The 27634-nt window shown below is 44.5% G+C and overlaps 1 protein-coding gene across 2 annotated transcripts in view; it reads left to right on the top strand.

The window, feature by feature from the left end:
* Positions 1-27634, top strand: part of FNDC3A (fibronectin type III domain containing 3A) — a 310643-nt gene that overhangs the window by 41520 nt on the left and 241489 nt on the right. For both annotated transcript variants that reach the window (XM_040340289.1, XM_040340290.1), the window contains exon 2: positions 18646-18784. In XM_040340289.1, coding sequence (XP_040196223.1) covers positions 18665-18784 — 120 coding nt within the window. In that variant the 5' untranslated portion in view covers positions 18646-18664. The remainder of the gene's footprint in view (positions 1-18645; positions 18785-27634) is intronic.

The following is a 27634-nucleotide window of genomic DNA, read 5'->3' as shown; positions in this document are numbered from 1 at the left end:
ACTAAAGTGAATTTTTTTTTTAATTAACAAACCTGTTATACTTGCCTCCACTATGCGGCTCATTTTGCACACAGTGACCCCGATCCACGTCGTCTGTGGTACCTCGAAGGCTGACATGGCTCCCACTCAAGAGCTTTCCACCTTTATGCGAGCGAGCTTGCCTGGTGGAAAGCTCTTGCAGGCACGCTCCCGTGATACAGCAGGGGCCATAGCCGCCGACTGTGTCACTGCGCTGCTATCAATCTGTCCAACCTAGCCAATCAACGACCAGGCTGGGAACCGAAGAGGATGATAGGGACTTGCGCGGGCCTTTCGAGGGGTTAGGTAAGTAAAACGGGGGTTTGGGGGGGGGGGGGTGGGGGTGAGTGGAGTTGTCGGATGTTTTTTCACCTAAATGCAGGTAACTATCATTTTATTTTTATTTTTTCAAATATAAATTTATTGATTTCTCAAAAGAAAAGAAGACAGAGGAAATAAAAACCCTACATAAAAAGTACAGTACATTACAAAATACAGTAACTGACGTTTACAGGTACATAAATGGCATAACGTCAACAGTGATATTGGTATGATAGGCAATCAGGGGGCAGTCTGTAGTTGTAAAAATAAGTGCCTATGGACGGGGGTCACACCCACCTGGCCTAGATTATTCCCACGGCATCGCAGCCTAGGCCTGAACACAGTATCCAGACCCTGACCCCCCCTACCTCCAACAGTACCCCAAGGCCATATACCTGAGACCTATGCGTACAGAGAAGAAGAAAGGAAAGTGTAGTGAAGCAGAGAGAAAGAGGAGTTGGAAATTAGATGGGGGAGGGGGGAAAGAGGGGGGGGAGACCTGAGGGGCTTGGCCCACCTATAAAAATGTGTTACTGTCCTATCGTTTGTCACATGCTGCCACTCAAGTGGCTAACAAAGCCACACCTTTGTCAGAGTATATAAACATGGTCCAGAGCATCCATGCCTGGGAGTGTTGCTCTTGCTTGTTCTGAGCTGTAAGGACTAGGTCCTCCAGTCTCCTGATCTCCTCCACCCTACGCAGCCACATCCCGGCGGTCGGAGGATAATTTTTCTTCCATAGAAGTGGAATGCAAGCTTTGGCGGCATTCAGGAGGTGTCTCACAATCAGCTTTTTGTAACTTCGAGCCGGTATTGTAGTGGCATGAAGTAAAATAAAGGCTGGGTCATCTTCAATTACATGATCAGTGAATTTTTGGGTGACCGCACGGACTGTCGTCCAAAATTGCTGCAGCAGAGGGCAAGACCAGAAAAGGTGGAGGAGCGTCCCTTTCTCCGTCTGACATTTCCAGCATCTGTCCGTGGTGGCCGGGAAGAACCTGTGCAGTCGACTGGGCGTGTAGTACCATCGGGTCAGAATCTTATAATTTAATTCTTGGATCTTTGTGCAAATAGAGGTTTTTAGGGAGAACCCGATAATCTGTTGCTTCTGGGTGTCCGTAAATGAGCGTTGTAGGTCTGTTAACCATTTTCGTACAAATTGCAGATCAGGTTGTTCTGCCGGGGAATTAAGCAGGTCATATGTTTTGGATAAAACATTAGGCATCACTCCCTCTCCTACACAGTACTCTTCGAATGTCGTCAGGTCCCGGTTGTATTGTGCCGGGTTGGGAATTGAGTGGAGAAAATGATGTAATCTCATGGCATTCCAAAAGGGGAGCCTAAACTGACCACCTTCATCTGTCAGAGAGAGTATCGTTGGCCAACGGTTGCCTGTCAAGAAATGTCGGGCTTGATCTCTACTGGATGACAAGAGCGTCTCATAGTTCGCATGGCCCAGGCCAGGAGGGAAAGCCGGATTGCCCAGTATCGGATAGACAGGGGAATCTCTAGAGGAAAGAGAGGTTGAGAATATCGTAGAGGTGCATATCTGGAGGGTAGTACCTATCACCGGGTGAAGTTTCATTTCTGGGGGTAGCCGATCATAGCACCAAGCGGCCCTTCCTAACATGGGAGCGAACTGCGCCTGTTCCAATTGTGTCCACAATTTGTTCTCGGCGTGTCGATTCCAATCTATTACCCTCCCTAAGTGGATCGCTGAGTAATAATGCCATATGTCAGGGAGAGCCAGCCCTCTGTAGTGTTTAGGCAATGTTAGGTAGCGCCTCTTTAGTCTGGGCCTGGACTTTGCCCAGATAAATTTAATAAACAGGGAGTTCACCTGCTTAAAATAGTGGGGTGGGATCCTAATAGGTAGCGCCTGAAACAAAAAAAAGGAACTTCGGGAGGATGGACATCTTCAAAAGATTGCATCTGCCGAACCAGGAGTGCGGACCCCCGGCCCATTCCTCCAGGAGCAGCCTAGTCCTAGTCAAGAGAGGTGAGAAGAACTATCATTTTTAGGAAAGGAAACCCATGGAATGAAATACAGAGATTACCAATCGGAAGAAGAGCAACTAGATTTCAGACTGTACAGGACAGACAAAGGAGCTTGATATTCTATAAATATTAATAAAATATATTGTTTATTCAGTGGCAAAGGTTAAAGGGGTTGTAAAGACAAAAATATTTTCCTCTTGAATTAAAGTCTGACAGTAGCTGATAAAGTAAAAAGTAATGTTTTGCATTATAACTAGTTTGATACCTGTTGAAATCGAGCTGTTTTATTCACCTCCGTCACTTCTGAATCATTATTCTCACTGACATCCTGGTTTGCGGTGCACATTCATTCTGTCTACATCACGGCCTAATGGGAACTACAGTTCCCATTAGGCTTAGCCTCCATGCCTGTGAGGGATAAGAGAGCATCTTCACGCAGGGCTGTAGTCATAGGGAGGGGGTAAGCACATTCTGCTTTCCACCATGCAAAACGGCTCAGATGCTGGTGGAAAGCAAATAGAGGAGAGACAGGAAATGGCATTTTCAAACCTGGATTACTGTATTTTGGAGGTCAAAAGGAAAAACAAGGTAAGTTATATTTAAATGCTCTAGCTTACAGCAATCAATTGATCTAATAAAAAACGAACCTTTAGTGTTCCTTTAAAAAAATCATACATGTATGTATTGGGTGCATAAAACCAGGCAGTGCTGGCAGGGTATACAATCAAACAATGGCCATAAATGTCACAACAATTTCTATAGTTTAGATGCCTGTTAACGTTACAAGATGTTGGTGAGGAAGTGTCGGTGCCCAAATCAAGCCATCCAGCACAATAAACACAAATTTCACAAACAGAAGGTTGTCTGATATTTAAACTATTAAGAGAAAAGAATACTTGTCAATGTTGCCCATATAGTGTGTGCAGTAGAGTTGCACGATTCTGGCTAAAATGAGAATCATGATTTTTTTTTGCTTGACGGGCCTGCAGCTTACGCATGTATTTGCAAATGCGTTCAACTAAACTCCTGTTTTTCACCCACTGTTATGTGAATTTGGTTGGTTGCTGAATGGTTGGTAAGTTGAGCTTGGAAATTCTTTGTTTGTTTTTGGACTTGCCTCCGCCCTTCCAGTGCTCCTTGCTGTGAAGACCAGTTATAGGTAGGGGCAGTGAATTTTTTTTTACTTTTATTTTTTTATTTTTATTTTTTATGGATAAGAGGGTAGCACTGGTCCTCTTGTATGGGGACCTGGCAGAAGGGTGAATCTGGTGTGGGCAGGAAGGGTGATTGGCATGGCAGGGGGTGGGCAGCAGTTACTGGAACTGATCCCCTGTGTGGCTCTCTCTGTAGCAGAGAAGGAAGGAGAGGAGAAGACCGCTTTTATCTGCTGCAAAGATAGCCACACGGGATCAGTTTCAGTAACTGACACCCCTTGTGCTGATTACTCTTCCTGCCCACACCAGATTCACCCTTCTGCCTGGGTCACCCTGTAGACCCGGCCCCCTACAGGAGGACCAGTGGTGCCCCTTTATACACAGCCCTGTGTTTTTAGTATGTATGTATGTTAAATAATCCATAGTGCTAACCATTGTAAAGCGCTGCGTAAACTGTTGGCGCTATATAAATCCTGTATAATAATTCAAGATTTTCCTAGCTTGTGACGGAAAATATTAATTTATATGAAGACAGGAGGCGAGTATCTTATGCATTATCTTTCTTTAATAATGCCCATAGCAGAAATACAGTAAACATTTATTGTAACTTAAAAAATTCAAAGAACTACCCTTCCCAGCAGTCCCTGGGCCAGTGTAGCCCCTCCCAGTCCGTAGCCTATATAAGGGACTGTCTGAGGTAACCTATTCCTCTTTCTTCATGCGAATTAGTGTAAACAGGAACCGAAAGTCCAATTAGACATCTCCGCGGCTGCCGGGAACCTTCCGACCGGAACACCACATCCGAATCTGGAGAAAACGAAAGGACAAGGCCAACACGGACCAACTTCATCCGGACCAACTTCATCCCAACGGAGACTATAGGAAACCCAAACCATTCGGAGTCGACCGGTCAGTTGTCCTCAGGAACATGGACCAACGGATTCAGTCAACGGCATCCCGACTCCGGATCTGGAACGCAGTAGGAACCTCCATCTGCGGTGAACTAAACCCATGGATCGAAACGGACAGCAATCCCAACGGGGATAGTGAAAACGAACTCCCGGGGCGTACCGGCCTCCGACTTGCAGGGTGCGTGGTTCATCAGTCTAGAACGAGAGAGAGACAACCTCGTGACCGGGTTGGGTTGGGAGGGAAGATACTCGCCTCCTGTCTTCATATAATTAATATTTTCCGTCACAAGCTAGGAAAATCTCGAATTATACATCAGACAGGAGGCTCATATCTTATGCAAGTTCAAAGCTATAACAATGCATATGACCAATAACAATCAAAATAATCCACAACACTGACATAGATATGTGTACCTCCTGTTCAAAGCGGGATTGGCGGAAAAGCGGTCGCTGACAACAGTCCGCCGCTATAGTAAGTCACAGAGGAAACCGGGAAGAGAGGATTAACGTAGGAAACGAGGAGTTGAAAGACTTGCGAAGATCGCAGCGAGGCTGTCAAGGACATATAAGTCTGTAGACAGCGGACCACATACAGTTGTGGATGTGCGGGGAAGAACGGGTAGAAAACCGATCGAAGTACCGTCTGGTCCAACGCACGACGGAAAAGGACTTGAGTCTCTGAGGCGAGGAATGACGCCTGGATATGTCCAAAGCCTTGACGTCTGACCCACGATGATGGAAATCAGACACAAGAAGACAGTAAGCTCGAAAGACAGTAACCTCAAAACAGAGTGTCAACGTCCCCCAGCCCGAGAACATGATCATGACCTTGGAAAAATCCCAAGTGTGCTGGTACATTGGGCGATTTAAACTTAACGCCTTCAAAATTGACACACCAACGGATCCAAAGAGTCCGCCAGATAATTGGCTATTACAGACCCTGGCGCTTGAACGGGGTCGACCCGTCGTTGATCACACCAAGTAACCCAGAGTCCCCAGGTAGATCGAGATGCTGATCTAGTCCCGGGGCCCAGTCCAAGGCAGGGAATCCCTAGCTGTTCCCGAAAGGTCGTAGTCTGCGACCGGAACCCCGATACTAACCATGTGAGGAGAGGTAGGATGTGCTTCGTGAGTAGAGGGTGCAGATCCCCGTTCGGACCAGCGAGGAGGTGGGGGGAATGAGGAAACAACCTGGGGAGTTCCACCGTCATCCTCAGAAGGAGGGGAAACCATGGCTGCGTCGGCCACCACGGAGTGAACCGCACGACTGATGCCCTCCGGCTCGCTAAGTGAAGGAGGACCCTGAGGGTCACCGGGAACAGGGGAACGCGTAATGTGTCCCCTGTGACCACGTTTGGTGGAGGGCGTCCACATGGTGCGCCTCCGGATCCGGCCTCCGGTTGTAAGAACGCGGAAACTGGTGGTTGATACGGGGAACGAACAGGTCCATAGTGAAGGATCCGCAAAGTGAGCGAGGATCAGGGACCCTGACCGGTGCGGTCGCCAATCGTTGGAATCGGTCAGGTAACGAGAATCCAATCTGCCACCCTATAGGGATAGTCTGTGGCATATCCCGCAATCGGGACGATGTTGCATTCCAGGCAGAAGTGCCCGAAGTCTTACTAGATCCGCTAGGATTCTGGATCAGGGGCCCACCAAGCGATCGACGTACCGGACTGCGGGTACGTTGTCCGAACGCAATAGCACACAGCAGATGGACGTGCGTGGCAACAGACTTCCGATGGCAAAAAAGGCCGTCAGGGGTGTACGTGTTGATGTGCAGCCGAGGGTTCTCTGCGGACCACGTCCTACCGGAGGACGAGGGACTGCACCGAGCACCCCAGCCGAGGCGGCTGGTATCCGACCCTATGACGAAATCCGGTGAGGAGTTGAAAATGTCTCGCCGTTCCGTTTGACGGCATGATGTAACCACTACCGTAGGTCCACCATGGCTTCACTTAGTTTGTATAGCGAAGCCCCTAGCGAAGATGTAGAGTCTCGAGTCTCTGGAGGGTTCGACAGTGAAGAGGGGCTGGAGAGTGGCCTGGATTGACACCGGGAACAGGCCGACTAAGCGAGTCAGTCCGCGTAAGGACACCCGCTGCTGCCCAGCATGATACTGATGTCTTTGCGGATGGCGGCTAATTGGGTATGGGTAGCCGAAGGATCGCTCGGTTGGTGTCCACCAAGAACCCCAAAAACTCTATCTCCTGAAATGGGGAGATAATAGGTGTTCGTGATCTATGAGAAGTCCCAGATCGCGAAGCGATCCGACCATCCAGGAGGCGTGTTCGCTCGCTAGGCGAGGGGAACCAGCCATTAGAAGTAGGTCGTTCAAGTAGATGTTCAACCTCACCCTTGTTCCACAGGGCAGTAAGTTGGTGAGATTTCTCAAGCTCCCACCGGACGAAAAACCGCCTTTCTTCTTCCTGATCGGGAAGATGTTGTTGAGGAAGTTCAAAGTGAGCGGGTCCATCTCTACTATCGGCTGTTTGGTCCAAGGTCTAGCAACCTGTTGTCCATTAGGACGGTGTTTAGGTTTGAAAAACCGAATGGGATGGTGAACCAGGTATATGCCTGGTAATATAACTCCATTTGTCCTACCGTCTTAAAGATATCATCAATTAGCGTGATCCCATTGTGCTAGGTCAACCGGCTTACAGAGGCGGTAGCCTGCTCACTAAGGCGTAGGGTTAGGTGATAGGTCCAGAGATCTAAGACCCAGTACTGTGAGGTCCCAAAGGCCCTCTCTATTCCCTTCCTGGAATACTGAATGATTATGGGATCCACCTCTGGAGTGAGCACCACCGTATTTGGTAATGGAAGGGTGAGTATTCCACCTTCAACTTGTCCGGTTAGCGTACCGATCGATCTCCGGGTCCAGCATTCGATCTATTGGATCACCTCAGGTAGAGGTGCCCAGTCACCGGAGTGTGGGTGGCCAATCGCCTCCTGATCGAAAAATGGTACTCCACAAGAGTCCAATAAGGTTTTACCCTGGGACCTAGGGTTGGCGTCGTCATGGAGCGCCATGTGCCCACTGCTCACATAATCATCATCATTATCATCATCATTTTCATCCTCAGACTCAAAGGTGTTAGCCGCCTCGTACTCCGCGGACGACTCTGGAAGAGTCCACGAGGAGTCTGGCTCAGTCCGTCTAGCGGATCGCTGCCTCTGCATGTGCATCTCCCCGAGGCTCGGGGGTCGATTGGAGTCTGGGAAGGCAGTGGGTCGGCAGGCCCGGGAGGGTACTGCCTGGGGCATGTTATGTACTTCCCCTGCCGGGGAGTCAGAGGGTCGGCAGTCCTGGGAGGGTACTGCCTGGGGCATGTTATTTACTTCCCCTGTCGGGGAGTCAATGGGTCGGCAGTCCTGGAAGGGTACTGCCTGGGGCATGTTAATTACTTCCCCTGCCGGGGAGACGGAGGCCACATTAATGTGACGGCGCATACGGGACGCCATGCCCTACTCAGGGGCGTTATATCCTTGCCGGGAGATCCGGACATAGGGGTGCATGTGGGTTGGAACAACCGATGCCCTGGTAGTCTGGACGGACCTACCGACCAGCTCAGGAACCAGTGCAGCACTGAGGTAGGTAGGGCCTTCCAGGGCTGCGTCCACCACTTCAGTGGCACCAGTAGGGAGTAAAGGATCTGTCGCCAGCCACAGGAGAGAGGAGTCAGCTGTCTGCGGACAGCACGGCCGTGCAGCACAGGAAGATACGGAAGTTATGTACTATAACTTGTATAGTAATTTCTATAATTCATTCAATTATTGTTATAATTTGTTTATTTATTTATATATATATATATATGTATTTATTTATTCAATTATATATAAAGTATAGTTTAATAGTTTATATTTTAAAATTTGTTTATTATATATATATATATATATATATATATATATATATATTTATTTATTTATTCAATCATATATATATTGTATAAATTTATTTATAGACATTTATGTTCATTGATTTATTTATATTTATTTAATAAGTCAATAATTTATTCATTCGTATAATTATTTAAATGTATTATTTATTTACATGTATTAATATATTCATTATATGTAGAATAGACTACAGGGGAATAAATTCCCAGAACAAGAACTGATGTTTAATGTAACTGAAGGTGAAGGAGTGACAGAAGCAGGGGAGGGGAGGAATTCCCCACCAGCTAGGTGTGAGTGACAGAAGTTAGATGAGGGGAGATATTCCCCACCACAAGGGGAGCTAGACGTGAGGCTCGGGCCGTAGTCTCGCGAGACTACGGCCTAACGTGATTCGCATAGATCAGTGAGATCTACACAGAGTTCCAACCATACAGCCGCCCGCACCCTGGCGTGGCGGCGATGGGGAGAGACGGCCTAGCACACGGAGGATGGGGTCCCCAGGACAGGTCCGCAGCAATGGCGCCGTCGATTTGCGACAATAGCGCGATTGGTGCAGGGAGATCCTCACCGCCACACCCCCCTCAGAGATGAGACGCTCTGAGGAGAAGGAGAAGAAGGGAGGTAGGAAAAAAGGCGCCGAGATGTTAAAATGGCGCCGTCCTACCTCCAGTCAGAAAACGAGCAGTGTGCAGAGCGCACCGGGGGGAAACAAAAGAAGCAAAGCAGCGGTATATTGTAAAATAAACAAATAAAGAAGCCCAATGACTGTAAGATGTACACATCAGAGGAAACCGCGTTCTCTACAAAACGGGTGGCACAGATAGCAAAGTGGGAAAAGCATACAGCAAAAACTAAACGTTTATCATTTTTAGAAATATCAGTTGTGCTTCATAAGACAGAAGGTTGATAGAACAACACACAGATGAAGGTCTGAGGGGATCAGAGGGTATATACAGATACAGGTGGAAGTTGAAGGGAATAGCGGAGGAGGGAAAAACCTCCGTAGCTGTAATAAAAGCCGGGGTGGGAGGGGGGGGGGGATCCCCAGCACCCTGTGGAAAGACGATGTGACATTAGGATCTACACAAATTTAAAAAGGCTGCTGATAACCAAATAACAAGCAAGCCTACATAAAAATTATAAACATAGAGTAATGTACTTATCTGAGTTCTGACTATGAGCAGAAAGAAAGAGGAATAGGTTACCTCAGACAGTCCCTTATATAGGCTACGGTCTGGGAGGGGCTACACTGGCCCAGGGACTGCTGGGAAGGGTAGTTCTTTGAATTTTTTAAGTTACAATAAATGTTTACTGTATTTCTGCTATGAGCATTATTAAAGAAAGATAATGCATAAGATATGAGCCTCCTGTCTGATGTATAATCATAATTAGCAGTATTGTTATATTAATTGACCTGAGTTATTCATACCTCCTAGTTTTTGTTTTTTACGATGTCCAAATTTCATGATGTTTAACAACCATTCTTTGGCCTCAGCGCTTCCCTCCAAGTAAAGTAGTTAATGCGGTATCCAAATCCCTCTGTATTTTAAGATAAAATGTTCCCCGATAGTTTGAAAACCAGAGCATAGTAATATTCATTCATAGGATAAATGATGATAAAATGGCTGATGGTGATGGCAGATTCATACAGAGCGACTGTGATAAACGAGCCTGGAGACATCCTCCCTTATGTAAATGTGAACTTGTTATATAGCACCGTCTTTGCAGAGTGATTTATGCTCCTCATTACACACTGACATGGTGTGTGAGGAAAGTAAATATTTAAACAGTGGTATCATGCACAACCACTGAGACCTGTGAAGGGAAACATATTTTCCAAGTGGCAACAACTGCAAATACATCTATTGATCCTGGATCCTTTGATCTTCCCAGCTGAGAAGAAAACTCGGTTTAAAGCAGTCATTTGTACTGGCAGATCATTTAGAGCAGCACTAATGCCGACCTCACCTGCTGCCCAGTATACTGCCATGAGATCAGAGGGAAGGCTTCTTTCTGACTGCAGGCATGGGAGCCTGAGTGCTTCTGATAAATGGCTTAGGGCTCTTTCACATGGGCGGGGCCCGTTCAGGTCCGCCTGCCAGTTTTTTAGGTGGACCTGAACGGGCGCTCCGTGCTCCTCTATGGAGCCGCGGATGTCAGCGGTGACATGCCCGCGGACATTCGATTCGAAAAAACTACTTTTCCATCCGTCTGGCGGATCGGATGAACACGGACAGACGGTCCATGTTCATCCGACCCCCCCCCCCATAAGGGAGAGCGGAGAAAAGACAGGGCGGTCCCTGCACAGTGTGCGGGGACCGCTCTGTCATCCGCCGGCTCAGCGGGGATCAACGGAGCGATCCCTGCTGAGCAAGCGGAGGTTCACAGGGGGGGTCATTACTGATCCGCCCCGTGTGAAAGGGGCCTTAGTCTTTCTGAAGATGTTTCAATTAAAATTCACTTTGTTACCCCTACAGGCATGAATTTTAATTTATAGAACCTTTTTAAGAGCTCTTTTTTTTTTTTTTTTAACATAGAAGTAAACAAAAAAGTGGTTAATTGTCAAGTATAGATCTATGTTTGTTCCAAGCATGTTTTTTTACTGTTGACTGACTCACTACCTCTGCTGGAAGTCTATTTCAAATATCAACTACTCTTTCGGTAAAATACTTTCTAAGATAATACTTCCCTCCTGAACTGTATCTTTCCACTTCGTGTATTTTAAAGGTTTCAATTACAGTATCTCACTAAAGTGGGGGGTCAGCTAACATGGCGAGGTTCTGAGTGGAACCTGTCCAGTAAACCACTGTATGGTCATGGCCACCGTGCTGCAGCTCAGTTTCAGGGTCTTGGCAATCTTCCTATAGCCTAGGCCATCTTTATGTAGAGCAACAATTATTATTATTTTTTTTTTCCAGATCCTCAGATAGTTCTTTGCCAAATCGTAAAGTTTGGTTTGGTCTTTCCCACCCTCAGAACCTACATATTGGTCCGTAAGGTTGCCCATCACAGTTTCTAACCAATGGGGATTCTGGTAATGTGAGGGTAGGGGGTTAACAGGAAAAGTAAAGATTTACATATAACGTCAACTGCCTATATCTCTAGTAGGCTTGAGCCCAGGCGTGGTTGGACACAATTCCGAACCTGTTTGTGCTATCTCACCAGGAAGTTGCCAAAGTTGACAACTAATCATAAGCAGCGGAGGCATTTTCCGCCTCACAGCTACACATATATACCCATCATATACCCATCGGTGAAGAAGAAAAATTTATTATTTCCGAAATGTATAATTTTTTTATTAAAAAAAAAACAAAAAAAACAGCAGTGATTAAATACCACCTCCATTCACACTGTGGGCACCTGGCCGTGACAGCTTTCGGCACGCACTGCGCATGTGCAAGACGAGCTGCACTCTAGGAGTGGGCAGGCGATCTCCTGGGACACGTGACAGATAGCCTAGAGGGAGGGGCCGCCTAAGGCGAGAGGAGGAGTCGCCTAGGCAGCCTGTAGGTGGAAGTAGAACAGAAAGTCCCACTTCTACCGAAGCCCCCCCCCCCCAAAAAAAAAATGACATGCAAATGTGGCATGAATGAGGATGAGGAGTGCTTAAAGCGGAAGTTTCACTTTTGGGTGGAACTCCGCTTTCATTTGGGTACAGTGTTGCATGACCGTGCAATTGTCATTCAAATGTGAGAGCGCTGAAAGTTGAAAATTGGCCTGGGCAGGATGAGGGTGCCCAGTAGGCAACAAGTGGTTTAAAGGCTTTTTTTTTTTAACCACTTAACGACCAGCCGCCATCATTATACGTCGGTACACAGATGGCTGCCATAACCATGATATCCTCTTAAACGGCAGGTGGCTGGCTTTCAGATAAAAGCGGTCTCTGCGGATGACAGAAGCGATGTCGATCGTTACTTCCGCCCAAAGCTCTTCTTTTTTTTTTTTTTTTTTTTTTTTTAAATACATAAAAAAAAAAAAAAAATAGAATGTATTTAAGTCTAAATGTAAGATCTGAGGTATTTTTGACCCCCGATCTCAAATTAAAGAGGTCCTGTCATGCCTTTTTTTCTGTTGCAATGGATGTTTAAGTTTTTTTTTTAAAAGGACCGGGTAAAAACACAAAAAAAAAAAAAAAATACATTTTTTTTAGAGCTCATCGTCCTGCCAAACTCGCACGCAGAAGCAAAACACATATATAAGTCGTGCACGCATATGAAAACGGTGTTCAAACCACACGTGAGGTATCGCTGCAATCGTTAAAGTGAGAGCAACAATTCTAGCACTAGAATTCTTCAACTCAAACATGGTAATCTGTAGTCATTTTTAAACATTGCCAATAGAGATTTTTTACTGCCAAAGTTTGTTGCCATTGCACGAAGGGGTGCAAGTGTGACATGTTGGGTATCAATTTACTCATTGTAACATTATCTTTCACAATCTAGAAAATAATTGGGTAAACTTTACTTTTGTCTTTTATCTTTTAATTCAAAAAACATTCCCCCCCCCCCCCAAAAAAAAATCACTTGTAAGACCACTGCGCAAATACGGTGTGACAGAGTATTGCAATTGCCGCCATTTTATTCTCTAGGGTGTCAGAAAAATATATATAACGTTTGGGGGTTCTAAGTAATTTTGTAACAAAAAATTTTTTTTTAACTTGTAAACTACAAACCTCTCTTCTCTGGTTCCCTACTGGCTCTCCTTGCCCCTCTCTCCTGTCGAGTACCCCCAGAGCAAGTAGCTTGCTATGGGGGCACTCAAGCTGCTGCTCTGTCTTGTCTGTTTAGACACAGAGCTGCGGCTCAGGCCCACCCCTGTTTTCTCCTCATTGGCTCACTGACTTTGACAGCAGCTGGTGCCAATAGCACCCACTGCCACCTCAGCCAATGAGGAGGCCCTCATGCACACCACTGGATCAAGATGGGGCTCAGGTGATTATTAGGGGGGCTGCTACACACAGGTTTCTTTTATCTTAATGCATTAAGGTAAAAAAACTTTTGCCTTTTTAGAACCACTTTAACTACTGTTTCTATAATACAACCATTGTCATTTGTCTTTATATGGCTTTATTGACATTTTGGTAGAAAATTATCTTCTTGAGTTCCAAATCGGTCACAATTTTCTTATTTCTGTCCACTGGATAAAAATATAAGGACTCGTGTTTTAGTGAAAACATTGTGTGGCTCACTGTGATTGAGTGATCGTTTCATCTATCCTTCTCCAGTTGTGTTAAAAAGTCTACAAGGATTTTATTTCTTGAGCTATGGATAAAAGGTGGTAAAAATCAATTTTTTAATACTTAATCAAAATTCTACACCTGAAAAGGACTGAAAGAAATAAAACAGCCCGTGAACAGTATAGATGTGTGAAATCAATTTTTAATATTTTTGCAGTAGTCTTCTGTGATTAGGGTTCAGCCACCAAAACCTTATCTATTTTGTTTAATGTTTCAAATTACAGCCAAAAAAACTTGCAAAGATGAACAAAGGCCCTTTTAATCTCCCTGAAATCAGATTCTCTGTGCAATGTTCCGCAGTAATGAACAGTGTTTATCTGCAAATAATGGAAAATTACATTATCTGCAGTTTACTTTTTCTGTGAATAGAGATTTCGATATTGTGTTTGTGGATTTAAAAACTAATGCCAACATTGTTATCAACGTTGTAATTGATTTTGCAATTCAGAAACTTTGCATAACTACAAGTTAATGAAGTGCTCAAATACAGCAGTTTAAATATAAACATCTTATTTGAAACTGATAACTGCTGGACATGGAAAAATATAAAAAGTAGGCCCAGTCTAACCTTTTAGTGAGTGAGTGAGTGAAAAACGTATATAGCGCAACACATGCGAACTGAATCATCGCCTCTGGGCGCTGAATCGATTCCATGCGTAAAGCCGCTCCGCCCTCAGAAGAGATGGGTTTTAATCCTTCTCCTGAAGGCCAAGTGGTTCACCTCCAATCGAATGGTGGTTGATAGATCGTTCCACAGACGAGGTCCCTGGACTACAAATCTTCATTATGCTTTGGACTTGTATCTGGCTTTGGGTATCTGGAATATTTTTTGATTGGTGGATCGCAGAACGCGATTGGGGTTGTGAACTTTTATTTTTTCGTATAGATATTGGGGGGCGTTTTCCTTTAATACACTTATGCATTAGGCAGAGTGCCTTGAAAGTGATTCTGTCTTTTACTGGCAACCAATGAAGGGATTTCAGTGAAGGTGAGATTGATTCCCATGGTTTTTTGCCGGTCACTAATCACTACATAATTTCTAGTGCCAGAGCTGTTCAGATTTCTGTAACCAATTAACTTTGCTTCTGTTTGTAATATGGGAGGACGTATAATATGCAAACTAACTCTACGTCTGCACCAGAATACATTGCCTGTGGTGCTTTAGTTAACAAAATGGTTAAAACCCCTGTTTTGTTTTTTTCTCAATACATGTTTTAAGTAGGGTACATGTGACGGTATTAGAATATCCCCATCAAACCTTCCCTTCTTCCCATAAAAGCAAATCACCCAATATTCCATGAGTAGAACTCCCTGGGATGGCCCAATAATCCACACATGAGCCAAGGTTAATGCTGGAACAAGAGACACACTTTAATGGCAGCATTCAGCTGGTTATATGCAGGTTACAAGCTGTTACAATGACAATCTCCGCCCCCCCTCACACAGTGGGGGGTCTTCAATACAGATCCTTGGAAACAATGATATCTCCTTAAACTAATCAGTCTCTAGACCCTCTGGCACCGAACCAGACACATTTCTTTAGATACTGACGATACAATACACATCTTATATCAGCCCTGTAAAGGTGACTTTTTGGTGAGATATCAGGGGTCTAAAAAGACCCCTGACATCTCCCTTTTGCGACAGGGAAAGGGACTGAGGACACAGATTCCCCAGTCCCTTTCTCTGCAGCTTCAGCTGCACTGAAGATGAATTAACAGGAGACAGAGGCTCCTGCTCCTTCATAAACTGAGACATCGTAAACACAGTTTTACTATGCTCCAGTTATGAATGGACGTAGTCGGGGATCACTGACTGTTCATTCAGAAAAGGAAGGAGCTGGCCAAGTACATATTTACTGGCTCCATCCTGACAGATCGGGGGGGGGGGGGGGGGGGAGGACCGGGAGCCGGGGGAGGACACCGAAGAGAGATGGGGAAGACCCCAGGAGCCAGAGAACCACACAGGACAGTCAGGGGTGATCTTTACAGCAGTTACAAGCACCGATCCCCCTGTATAGCCTTTCAATAAATCAGCTGACAGCCACGGGATAGAGAAGAGGAGAATCGGCCATTAGCTGCATTATTGAAAGGCTATACAGGATGATCAGTGCTTGTAGCTCCCCCCACCGCCACACCAATCACCTGTGAGGCTGCCCCGCCCCTCCCTGCTACACAGAGGATGCCTGGCCCAATATAATGGCTATCGGATCAAGCATTGGAACATTTGCACATGTACCGATACTCGTGCAAATGCTTGGTATCTGCACTGATGCTAGTATCGGTGCAACCCTAGTTTGTACGAATCTTTACTGGGCAGATTTAATTTTTTGTTACTTTGACACAACAGGAAGTGACCATTTCCATCGGATTGCAACAAAAGATGAGAGCGGTTTGTGTCCACATCTGCTCTGCAGAGTAGAGCGGAGATGGACCTGCCATCTGTCTGCTTATTGGGGATCAATGGAGAGATCCACCGATGAGCCAACGAATCCCATTTCACTGAGGCACACGTGTGAAAGGAACCCTTGGCTTTAGATCGACTTTAAAGTATAACTAAGGGCGATTTTTTTTTATTATTGTTTTTGTACGTTTTGGATAGGGAGAGATAATTAGAACCCCTGTCAGTTTTTATTGCAGGCTGTGCACTTGCTAAGTAGATTTACCCTTCTCCATTTGTCCTGTTTACCATTATCATTGAAAGTAAAAGTGAAGAAAATCACACATTTTGGGTAGTTCCTAAAAGGGGAAATCTTTCAATGGGGATATTCGTTTTGGTGACCTGGGGGATTCCCTAAAATTTGCATGGATTTCCCCTCACTTCCTGTTTAGCTATGGGACAGGAAGTGAAGGGAAATCACTGAAATCGGACACGGATGGCGAAAAACAGTCTGACGGGTTATAACCCTCCATTGCTCTAGCCAAAATGGAAAGAAAAGTTTTGCGTATAGTTTTACTTGGTACATTTTTATTGATGGTGTAATTTTACTAACCAACGCCTTGGTGACGTCTTTGTATTCTTTAAAGTTTTCTATTGGTTGACTGATGTATTAGATTGAATCTCTTATGTACCTTACCATTACACTGTTGAAAATCTTTATACCACTATAGGGTTGAGTGAGTGGCTAAATCCTTTCCACTTGGCTTACCACTCTGTACTTCCTGAGTTGATAAGACTCCATTAATTTCTTTGGTCATGGAGCATTTATTGCACAGAAAACGAAAACTTTCTCCTGTGCTCGGGAGCCCAGTCACTAAGTGGCACAACCAAGGCCTTGCAATGAAATAGGGAATGACTACAGTCTTGCTGCCCTCCTAAGAACAATGGGTATTCTTGAGGCTAAAAAAGAAAAGGGCGCACTGACCTTGTGCATTACCAATGGCAAGGTTTTATTCATAAAATGTATAATACTCGCAAACCAGCTTAAAATCTGGCTTATCAACCTTCCAACAGTGGAAATTGATATCTCAAAAATGCCTGCGACCTGGACCAGGTGACCAGGGGAACCAGATGGCATCAATCACAGCTTGCGCGTTACAAGGGCGTACCCTTGGCTGTGAGGAAGAGGGTACGCCCTCGTAGTGCATAAGCCATGATTGATCCTGTCTGGTTCCCCCGGTCATCTGGTCCAGGTCGCAGGCATTTGCAGCGTTTATTGCACATACAGTGTTGGGGCCATGTCCAACACAGCAGGGTTTGACAAATTTGCTTGGAATCTAGGATCCAGCTAAAAAAGTTAGGAGCCAGAAAACGCACCCCGTCCCGACGAGCTTGCGCGCAGAAGCAAACACATACGTGAGCAGCGCCCGCATATGTAAACGGTGTTCAAACCACACATGTGAGTTATCGCTGTGATTGGTAGAGTGAGAGCAATAATTCTAGCCCTAGACCTCCTCTGTAACTCAAAACATGCAACCTGTAGATGTTTTTAAACGTCGCCTATGAAGATTTTAAAGGGTAAAAGTTTGTCGGCATTCCACGAGCGGACGCAATTTTGAAGCGTGACATGTTGGGTATCAATTTACTCGGCGTAACATTATCTTTCATAATATTAAAAAAAAATGAGGATAGCTTTACTGTTGTCTTATTTTTTAATTAAAAAAAGTGTAATTGTTTCCCAAAAAAGTGCGCTTGTAAGACCGCTGCGCAAATACGGCGTGACAGAAAGTATTGCCACGATCGCCATTTTATTCTCTAGGGTGTTAGGATAAAAAATATATATAATGTTTGGGGGTTCAAATTAGAGGGAAGAAGATGGCAGTGAAAATAGTGAAAAATGACATTAGAATTGCTGTTTAACTTGTAATGCTTAACTTGTAATAACAACGGCCACCACCAGATGGCGCCAGCTCACATCTGGTGGTAATAACTTGTAATACCAACGGCTCACCACCAGATGGCGCCAGCCCACCTTCCAAGCCAAGTCGCCAGGACACTTTTTCTAGTCGCCCTGGCGACCGGGATTTGTCGAGCCCTGCAACACAGGCATGCATTTCTACTCTTTTTTTAGATTAGTATCTTTTTGTGCTTAGCCATAAGGATGATGAGAGCCTGTCACTTTTGCATCAGTGCTAAGAAAGTCCAAAACGGTTAGAGCCGGTTCACACTGGGGCGACTTGGGATCCGACTTGAAGTCGTCCCAAGTCGCGCTGTCGAGAAAAACAATGCAAGTGAATGGGAGCGGTGTTAATACACACGACTCAAGTCGCTCCGACTTCAAAAGATTTGTATCTATTGATTTCAATGGAAGTCTGATCCAAGTCTGATCCAAGTCTGATCCAAGTCTTAACTGAAGCGACTTTCCAGGAAGATAACATACATTTCTCAGGCAAACCTCTCCCTCCCACTCCCTCCCCTAGAGCTGATTGTTGTTTGATTGGCCACTAGAAAGTCTCCTGTCCTGGAGACGACTTCAAGTCGTGTTGTAAATCCCCCTGTGGTTCATGCTCAAGTCGTGTCGGAGTCGCCTCTGAACGTCGCGCTGGAAGTCGTGTCGCCCCAGTGTGAACCGACTCTTTAACTATGTCATCATGTTGCAGCTTCTCACTCATCTGAACAAGCCTTTATTAAACTTGTATAATAATCTGTGCTTTGTTTTTCTTTGTAGGGATCAAAGCCACTTGTAAATGTATGTTTTATCCATGATGGCTGACCATCATCCTCCACCGCTGGAAAACACCCCACTGCTAACAACTGACATTCCTCTTCTTCCTACACCCATTGTCAATGGAGAAGGTGGCCAGCAGGTACGATTTGATAGCCTAGTAGTGATTTACAGCTGTACATTGGAATGTAGACATAGTTTGCTGCAGAACTTGCTATATGTATGGACACAGGGATTTTGAGCTATAATTACTTGTTTATGTGAATAATTGACAAAAATGTACTTAACTTACAGGGTTTGTCTCCCTACCTCTTTTTATAAGGAAATAAGGCAGTACCTACACACTAAATACAAAAGGTATTTGCTTGTTTTTTAGACAAATGATTTTATTTCCCTCGATGTGGCAATGTCTAGTGCGGATTCTCTATACTAGTATTTCCGGGTAAATTTTTTTTTTTTAAAGGGGAACTATATAAGGGTTATGAGTTGGTTTATTTTTACAATTACTGTATGAAATACTTGCTATAGGGTTCCCCAAGCACCATAGCAGAAAGACAGAACAGCAGTAATTCTCTCCTTTCAGACAAGCTGGCTCCTATTAAAAACTCAATGAAAGTCATCCCAAAGAGATGTGTCACTGCTCTAAAGCATTCACTCGTTGAGAATCTGTAAACGGGTCTTTCAGAAGGAGGTAGTGAAAACTAGAATGCATCTTAAAAGAAGACTAAAGCTCCACCTACTGACCTAAAAGGAGAATACAGAATAATATGTATTACACCAACTATATCAGACAGACCGCCAATGCTAACAAACGGTGCCATATCCCTAAGGAGATTGTCACAGGGAAATGTATTTTGGATGGCACTTTAAAGGCACCAAAAATAAAATACAAAACTTTATTGTACAAATATTAAAAACGGATCAATGGGTTATTATGTACAGACCGCATACAAATGACTGTCACATGAAATAACATAGGAGTACCCATCAATCGGCTAAAAAGAGACAAAATTAAGGTCATATGAATGTAATCCCAACAAGTTTCAACTTCCGTTGTCTTTTTCAAGGGGTTGATGCAATGTGTAATCTCTACAAAAGACAATACAATGACCAAAACGTACAAAAAAATTTTTTGTTGTCACAATGGTATAAGAAAAAGTTAAAACAAGATGACGTAACAAACTGTGTAGTATAATAAACACACTCACAGTGACGCCCCGGGATCACAACAGGCAACCAGGTAGGCAGAAAAGGGTTTAAGGGACATATAACTGCTATATAAAAACAATTATTTGAAACCTCTTTTTAAATACCGAGATAGAGAGGGATTATAAAAATAAGAATATAGTAGAGCGATAGCTTACTCATGCCAGAAAAACATTGTAGGTAACCCACATCAAGAATGTCTATAAAGGTGGTATAGGTCTTGCACTCAAAAATAGCATATATTGAGGAAAATATTGATTCCAGGTCAGATCTGTAAAACCAAGATGTAAAAAGGAAAAAGCGGATCAAAATATGACTTAACATAACCATATTAAGGGAATTGTCCTCTATTAAGAGAATATAGATGGGCAAAAATATGTGATGGATATTACTCTCTGATATATTTACCACGATCTAAAGATGCTGACATTGACATTCACAGAGTATTATAGAGGGCCCACATTCACAGCAGATGGTAAAATGAAATTGGATAAACCTCAGAATATTACTGTGAGAACATCTAGATAAAAAAAAAAAAAAAATGCTCCAGTTAGAAAAACAAGGCAAGGCAAAAATTAAAGGGTGTGTAACGCGCAAAAAGACCTACCCGTGCAAAAAGCACTATGGGAATCTGGCAAAGTATGTGGTTGCAGTTGACATCCACGAATGGTGCAAAAACAGTGTGGCCACCCGGCTTTATAGAAAGCGAAGGTGGGTCTTGCCAACCAGCATCAAGGTCATGCCCCAAAATCGAAGATGGAGCATGCCTGGGCCAATAAATACAAAATGTACAGGTACACCTAGAAAAAGAGGGCTGCAAGAGGCTAATGGAGACTCCCCTAGACGGCCTATAGCACCATGCGTGCGAGTTGTAATGGCATCCCTTTGCCTCGCCCATGGCGGGGGGCATCACATCTGCCAGAGTAGGGGGTTGAATGACGCACGCACCCAGATTCTGCACATGCATATGAAGTCCCCTGGGTTTAAAGACATCACAGGACATCTCTGGCTGGAATAAAGAGCCGTACCTCAGTCAATGCAGATAATGTGGGGGAACACGGATTACCCATCACATCAACCCCCGGAGGAAGACTACGAAAGTTTGAAATCCGTTGGAAGTTTTATTCATATATCAATGACCTTAATTTGGTCTCTTTTTAGCTGATTGATGGGTACTCATATGTTGTTTTGATGTGCTATTTGTATGGGGTCTGTACGTCATTACCCCTTGGTTTGTTTTTAATATATGTACAATAAACATTTTGTATCTTTGGTACCAGTCCCATCCAAAATACATTTTCCTGTGATAAGAATATGCATTATTTTCATATTTACCCGACCTTAAAAAAAAATCCTCAGATGGTTGGGGAGGAATTGCTTTCTACAAAAGCAGAAAATCGTATGGGACCAAGGGCAATAGGCTGTTGAGACACAGCATTGCTTCCATTTGCTAAAATACAAAGCATTATTTCAGATATTTTGCCTAGCTTGCAAAAATTTGCTAATTAAACGCATCATTTATGAGTAGCCAGTATTTCTCCCATCATTATTCTGTGTGTGTGTGATAAATCTCAATCAATCTCTTTTCATGTGATGACACTTTGCTACAATGTAAAGTAGTGAGTGTACAGCTTGTATAACAGTGTAAATTTGCTGTCGCCTCAAAAAAACTCAACACACAGCCATTAATGTCTAAACCGCTGGCAACAGTGTCATGGTCTGGCGCTGCATGAGTGCTGCCTGCACTGGAGAGCTACAGTTCATTGAGGAAACCACGAATGCCAACATGTACTGTGACATACTGAAGCAGAGCATGATCCCCTCCCTTCGGAGACTGGGCCGCAGGGCAGTATTCAAACATAACGACCCCAAACACACCTCCAAGATGACCACTGCCTTGCTAAAGAAGCTGAGGGACTGGCCAATCATGTCTCCAGACCTAAACCCTATTGCGCATCTGTGGGGCATCTTCAAATGGAAGATTGAGGAGCGCAAGGTCTCTAACATCCACCAGATCCCTGATGTCGTCATGGAGGAGTGGAAGAGGACTGGTGAATTGGCAATCTGTGAAGCTCTGGTGAATTCCATGCCCAAGAGGGTTAAGGCAGTGCTGTGAAATAATGGTGCTCACACAAAACTTTGACACTTAGGGGTGTACTCACTTTTGTTGCCAGTGGTTTAGACATTAAAGTGGTAGTAGACCCGCTGCTGTTTTTTTTAACACCTGAAAAGCAAAAGCCATAATGAGCTAGTATGCACTGCATACTAGCTCATTATGAAATACTTACCTTGAAACGAGGTGTGAGGAACTTACCTGGTCCACGCCGAGGGAGATATCATCTTGCCTTGGCGTATCTTCCGGGTATCGCTGCTCCAGTGCTGTGATTGGCTGGAGCGGCGATGTCGTCACTCCCGCGCATGCGCGCCAGAGACTTCTCTCCGGCAAGGTCCAGGAGCTGCCGGGCCTTTAGCCGAGGATCTCCGCTGCGCATGCGCCGCTGCAGTCAGCGGCGCATTGCGAGGGGAATATCTCCTAAACCTTACAGGTTTAGGAGATATTCTTTATACCTACAGGTAAGCCTTATTATAGGCTTACCTGTAGGTTAAAATGGTAGTACAGAGTTTACTACCACTTTAATGGCTGTGTGTTATTTTGAGGGAACAGCAAATTTACATTGTTATACAAGCTGTACACTCACTACTTTAGACCCCATTCACACCTAGGCGTTTTTACGCCTGTAGCGCTACGCCTCTGCCGCCAGAGGGCTGGAAATACATGTCCCTCTATGGAGATGGTTCACATCTCCACGCCGAACGCCGGACGCCTGTCGCCTGCGGCGTGAAAAAAGGTCCCGGACCTTTTTTTCAGGCGTCTTCGAGCGTTCGGCTAGGAGATGGCAATCATCTCCATAGAGGGGGTCATCTTGGGACACATCTAGGCGGACAATACCCGCGTTTTGTCGCCGCAAATCGCGGTACAAAACGCCGCTATTTTTACCGCGATTTGCGGCGACAAAACGCCGCGATTTCGTCCGTCTAGATGTGAATGCAGCCTTATACTGTAGCAAAGTGGCATTTCTTCAGTGTTGTCACATGAAAAGATATAATAAAATATTTACAAATATGTGAGGGGTGTACTCACTTTTGTTAGATACTGTATATAACATAGCATTTTGAGTCCTGGCTTATACAGGACAGCAAGGCCTTGTTATAAAGCAGTTGTTTGTTTATGTGCTGCCAGTTTATTCTGGTTCCTGTTTGACCAAGTTTACAATCTAATTTGATAGAGAAGTGACGTGCAAGGTATCACAAATTGCATAAAAGGAGAAGCAGTTCACTTTTCCTGATTCAGACTCAAGGCTTTATTGTATATTAAAAGTTAAATAGATCAGACTGTGTTCACCTGCTATGTCCAATTTCTGTCACTGAGATGTAACAAGCAGAGCCAGCCAAGCTGCATGTATTTTCCATGCAGTGGTCCCATCCTAAAAAGCACACCAAGCAATGTCAAATGTGCATGCACCTGTGCTCCTCAAAACATGAAGAAATCATTGTGCATCACCTGCCGATCTATATCATTTAGAGAAGCATCATTTTCCCTTGTTATTCTTCAAAGGACCTTCTTGGATTCCTTTTTAATTTTACTTGGTCTTCTGTTCAGAATTCCCTGAATGCAGGCTTTTCCTATGGCTAATGTAAGCAGCACTATGTGGACATTACCACTAGGACTCAAAAGGATCTAGTTAAATGAAACCTGTTATGAAGGTGGAGGGGAAGATGGAGGCTGCCATTGCTAAGCTTTCCTTATGAAAATGCTTGTCTGTCATGCCAACCCTCTTGGTTTACTAATACGAGTCAGTGAACCACAACAGTATGCAGTACTTCTGATTGTTCTTTTGACTTTCCTGATTTGCAATAGAAAATATTGAAGCCGGTGATTAGCGCTAGCAGCTATAGCAGTCGCTTGTGATAATTGGAAGTGAATCCGGCAGGCTGGTTGTACCCAAGTTGATCAATCGGTCAACTTGGTACATTCAGCATGCCCATTAACGATCGAAGATTTGAACCGTGTTGGCTGGCTTACCAGCAATTATCTAGCATTTTCAGAAGATCAGCAATCTCAGTCACTTTATTTTTCTTGTAAAAGGAACCTGTCATTTTGTGAGAAGTGGAAATGAACTCAAACATCACAAGGGGTTTGCAGGAACCTATATTATAAGATCCACTTTCTGATGCTGCAGATCATGGGCACGGACACACACACACACACACACACACACACACACACACACACTGTCACTGGTTCCCTTGACTTAAAGTATATTTCCACACATCATACCTTAAAAAAAAATAAAAAAAAATCTTTCTAAATCTTTTACCTTTTAAATGTTTTGTTAGGAGAAGGTGTCATGACTGTCTGTCTGCAAACATTTGTGAACAATATCGGGGTGTTTCTGTCCCAATAGAAAGGCCCAAGCATACCCTTGGCTACTACTCTGATTAATCTATTCTAGAACATGCCCAGCTTTTCCATCTTTAATCCTTTTTGTTAAAGCCATGTTTAAAAAAACCGAAAAACACAATCGTGTCATACTTGCCTGCTTTGTACAATGGTTTTTGCACAGAGCAGCCCAGATTCTCCTCTTCTTGTGTCCCACACCAGCACTCCTGCCAGATGCCCCCCACAGCAAGCAACTTGATCTAAGGGGGGGGGGGGCACTCCCAAGCTGTGGCTTTGTGTGTCCATTTACACAAGGAAGCCGCGGCTTAGCCCATCCTCCTCCGTTTCCTGATTAGTTGACTGGCTGTGATTGACGGGAGTGGGAGCCAATGCCTTTTGCGGCTGCCCAAAGAAAAAGATCAGGAGTGCGAGTCCCCGAAGAGGCAAGGCTCTCGTGGACATCGCTGGATCAAGAGTGTGCTCAGGTAAGTATTGGGGGGGTTGGGTGTTTTTTGTTTTTTACCTTCATGCATAGATGCCTTGTATCCATACTATACAGCACGGATGGACAAATCTCATACTGTTCCTATTGTCTATACCTCAACAGTGGTTGTTTCTGATCTGATCAGCTTCTCTTTAGTTGTTCAGTAAAAGGATGTCCGACAGCGAATTCCAATCTTTTCATTCGCAACCTGATGCAATTTGCATAGTTTATGGCCAACTTTCAGAAAGACGTGTTCAAATCTAGTTCATTGCAGAAAATGCAATCTGCTAGCACAGTACGTGCAGGGTTAATTACACGGCTCCCCAGCCCTCTCATAAACAGAATGGAGTAGAACTTTTCAGTGCTGGATTTATCAAAAAAGAGCATATAAAGTGTTTAGGAGCAACTTTTTAAATCCTTTTGTTTTTAGTTGAGCTATGTAAATGAGAACTTGTAACGAAATGTAACGTATTATCCCAATTTGACTGCAAATGTATAAATACACTTTAACCCCTTAACAGCTCCTCTCAGCAGCCCTTTAAGTGGGTTTTATGCCTGGGAGGCAGCATGGCTTCTGTATCATGTATCCGGTGTGCTGGGCTTTGACGGCAGTCAGATGATGGGGAGCCTTCAGGATTGTCTGACCACCATGAGAGCCCATCACATAGAAGTGCTGGGAATGTGCAGTGAGCACAGTGTCAGCACACAGCCTCGGGCTTCTGTGGATGTATATAGGCATTGGCAGGACATTAAAGCCTACCCACCTTGCTGACGCATATATGGGTTATGCAGTCGGCAAGAGGTGAAAGCAGAACTATACGCTCCCTGAGCTCCTCACCCGGCCACTGACCTCCTTCAGGTGACTGGCTTCCGGGTCATAATCGCCGTTGGCTTTCATTGGCTGAGGCAGTGATGTCACTCCCACACATGTGCAGGCGTTCAGTCAGATACGACATTGCCGAATTTGTGAAATGAGGTGCTCATGTGCGGCTCACTGTACAAAGGCGGACAGGCAGGTAAGTAGCTTTTACGGAAGAGACAAAGCATGTCTCGTCGGCAATAAAATTCCTGCCTGTTCGACCATTTTTTATTTCACCCTAAAGTTTTGCTTTAATATGCAGGTTTTCCACCCTTCTGCTATCCAATGAATCAAAGTGCCAAACATGTCTGCAGGCTTGTGGGAAAGATGAGAGCAGGGGGTGGCGCTCAATGTCATAGCTGAAGTTGCAGATCTGGGGAACTTGAAAGGAGCTCTCTTATAAAACGACCCTGTGCTTGCTTTAATAACTATTTATTATTATTATTATTCATGATTTATATAGCCCCAACAGTTCATGCAGCGCTTTACAATGCAGAGGGGGGACAGCACAATTACAGTACAGTTTAATACAGAAGGTACAGGAGGGCCATGCTTACAGTCTAAAGGGGGGGGGGTATTACAAAAGGTAATGGCTGCAGAGAATGATTTGATGGGGGTGACTCGGGGACAGTTGTTAGGTGACAGGGTAGGGGCTGATCAGACATATCGGGGCAGGGAGTTCCAGGGGATGGGAGAGGCTCTGGAGAATTCCTGAAGGCGAGCATGGGAGGAGGTAACAAGGGATCTAGAGAGCATGAGGTCCTAGGAGAAGCTGAGGGGATGATTTGGCCGATATCTGCAGATGAGGTTGGTGATGTAGATGGAGGCGATGTTGTGAATGATATAAAAAAGCCCTAAGGCTGATGCAGCGCTAATAAATGAAAAAAATTTAATATGAATAATAAAAATTGTTAATATAAAATAAATGTGGATATTAAATATAAATTGTGAATGAGGTGTAAAAAAAAGGAGCTAGCACTAAAGTTCAGCACGAAAAACTCAAATACAATAAATAATTCAATAAGGTGCAGCGCTATATTATTAAACACAACGTCACCAGCATGTACGTTTCGTCACTAAAGGACTTTGGGGGTTTGGCCGAACCCCCGTAGAAGTCCTTTAGTGACGAAACGTACGTAGGGTGCCGGTGACGTCATCGCGCTCCGTCCATCGAGATGGCGGTGTTACGAGCAGAAAGGAAGTGAGGAGAAGCAAATGGGGATGCTGCGGCTCCCACAACATTAACGCTGAATTATAGCATCGCTTTTGTAAGTGTATTAATTACCTTTTATTAAATTCATTTGATTGAACATAACAACAAAGCCTGGGGAATGCCCAGGGAAAAACCAAGCCTACTTACAGACCAGCTAGCAGAACAACCAAATGAACCTGTCTAACAGTCATTTGATTGAACATACTGCACCATGAAGGTTCTTGTCCTTTTGATTTTGAGTTACCTTCGGATTACTGGCTGTTGTATCCTGATGGGTCTCCCCATAACAATGTCCCTAGGCTTGGTGAGACTGTGATCTGCAGTCATGGCTCTCTGGTAAGCAGGCTACCACATCACTGGGTGTTTTCTAAAAAAAAAACACGATTTGTTTTGGGAAGACTGGTGACACTCTTTAGTCCTTTGGAATTGTAAACAAAAAAGGTCCCTGATGATGTTTGATGAAACGCGTTGGTTGAGCCGGGTCACGTGACATTGCATGGAAGTCGGCCATCTTGTTGGAAACTTGGTTATCACTGTTGGATTGAAATGTGGTTTATGCTTATGCTTTGAGATCTCCATATCTACTGCATGGTGCAGGATTTAAAACATCCAAAGCCTATGAGCTCCAAGGGGAATCTGACAGGGGCGCACTGACAACTCATGGGGCCCCCAGGCAATAAGAGATTATGGGGCCCCCCGGGCAATAGCTTATGGGGCAATACAGTATAGACACACAGTCTACACACACAGAATACACATGCACACACAAAAAGGTACTGGAGAGGCCAG

Source organism: Rana temporaria, chromosome 2 (genome assembly GCF_905171775.1).
Source record: "Rana temporaria chromosome 2, aRanTem1.1, whole genome shotgun sequence".
Classification (NCBI taxonomy): Eukaryota; Metazoa; Chordata; class Amphibia; order Anura; family Ranidae; genus Rana; species Rana temporaria.
This window is presented reverse-complemented; position numbering and strand designations above follow the sequence as displayed.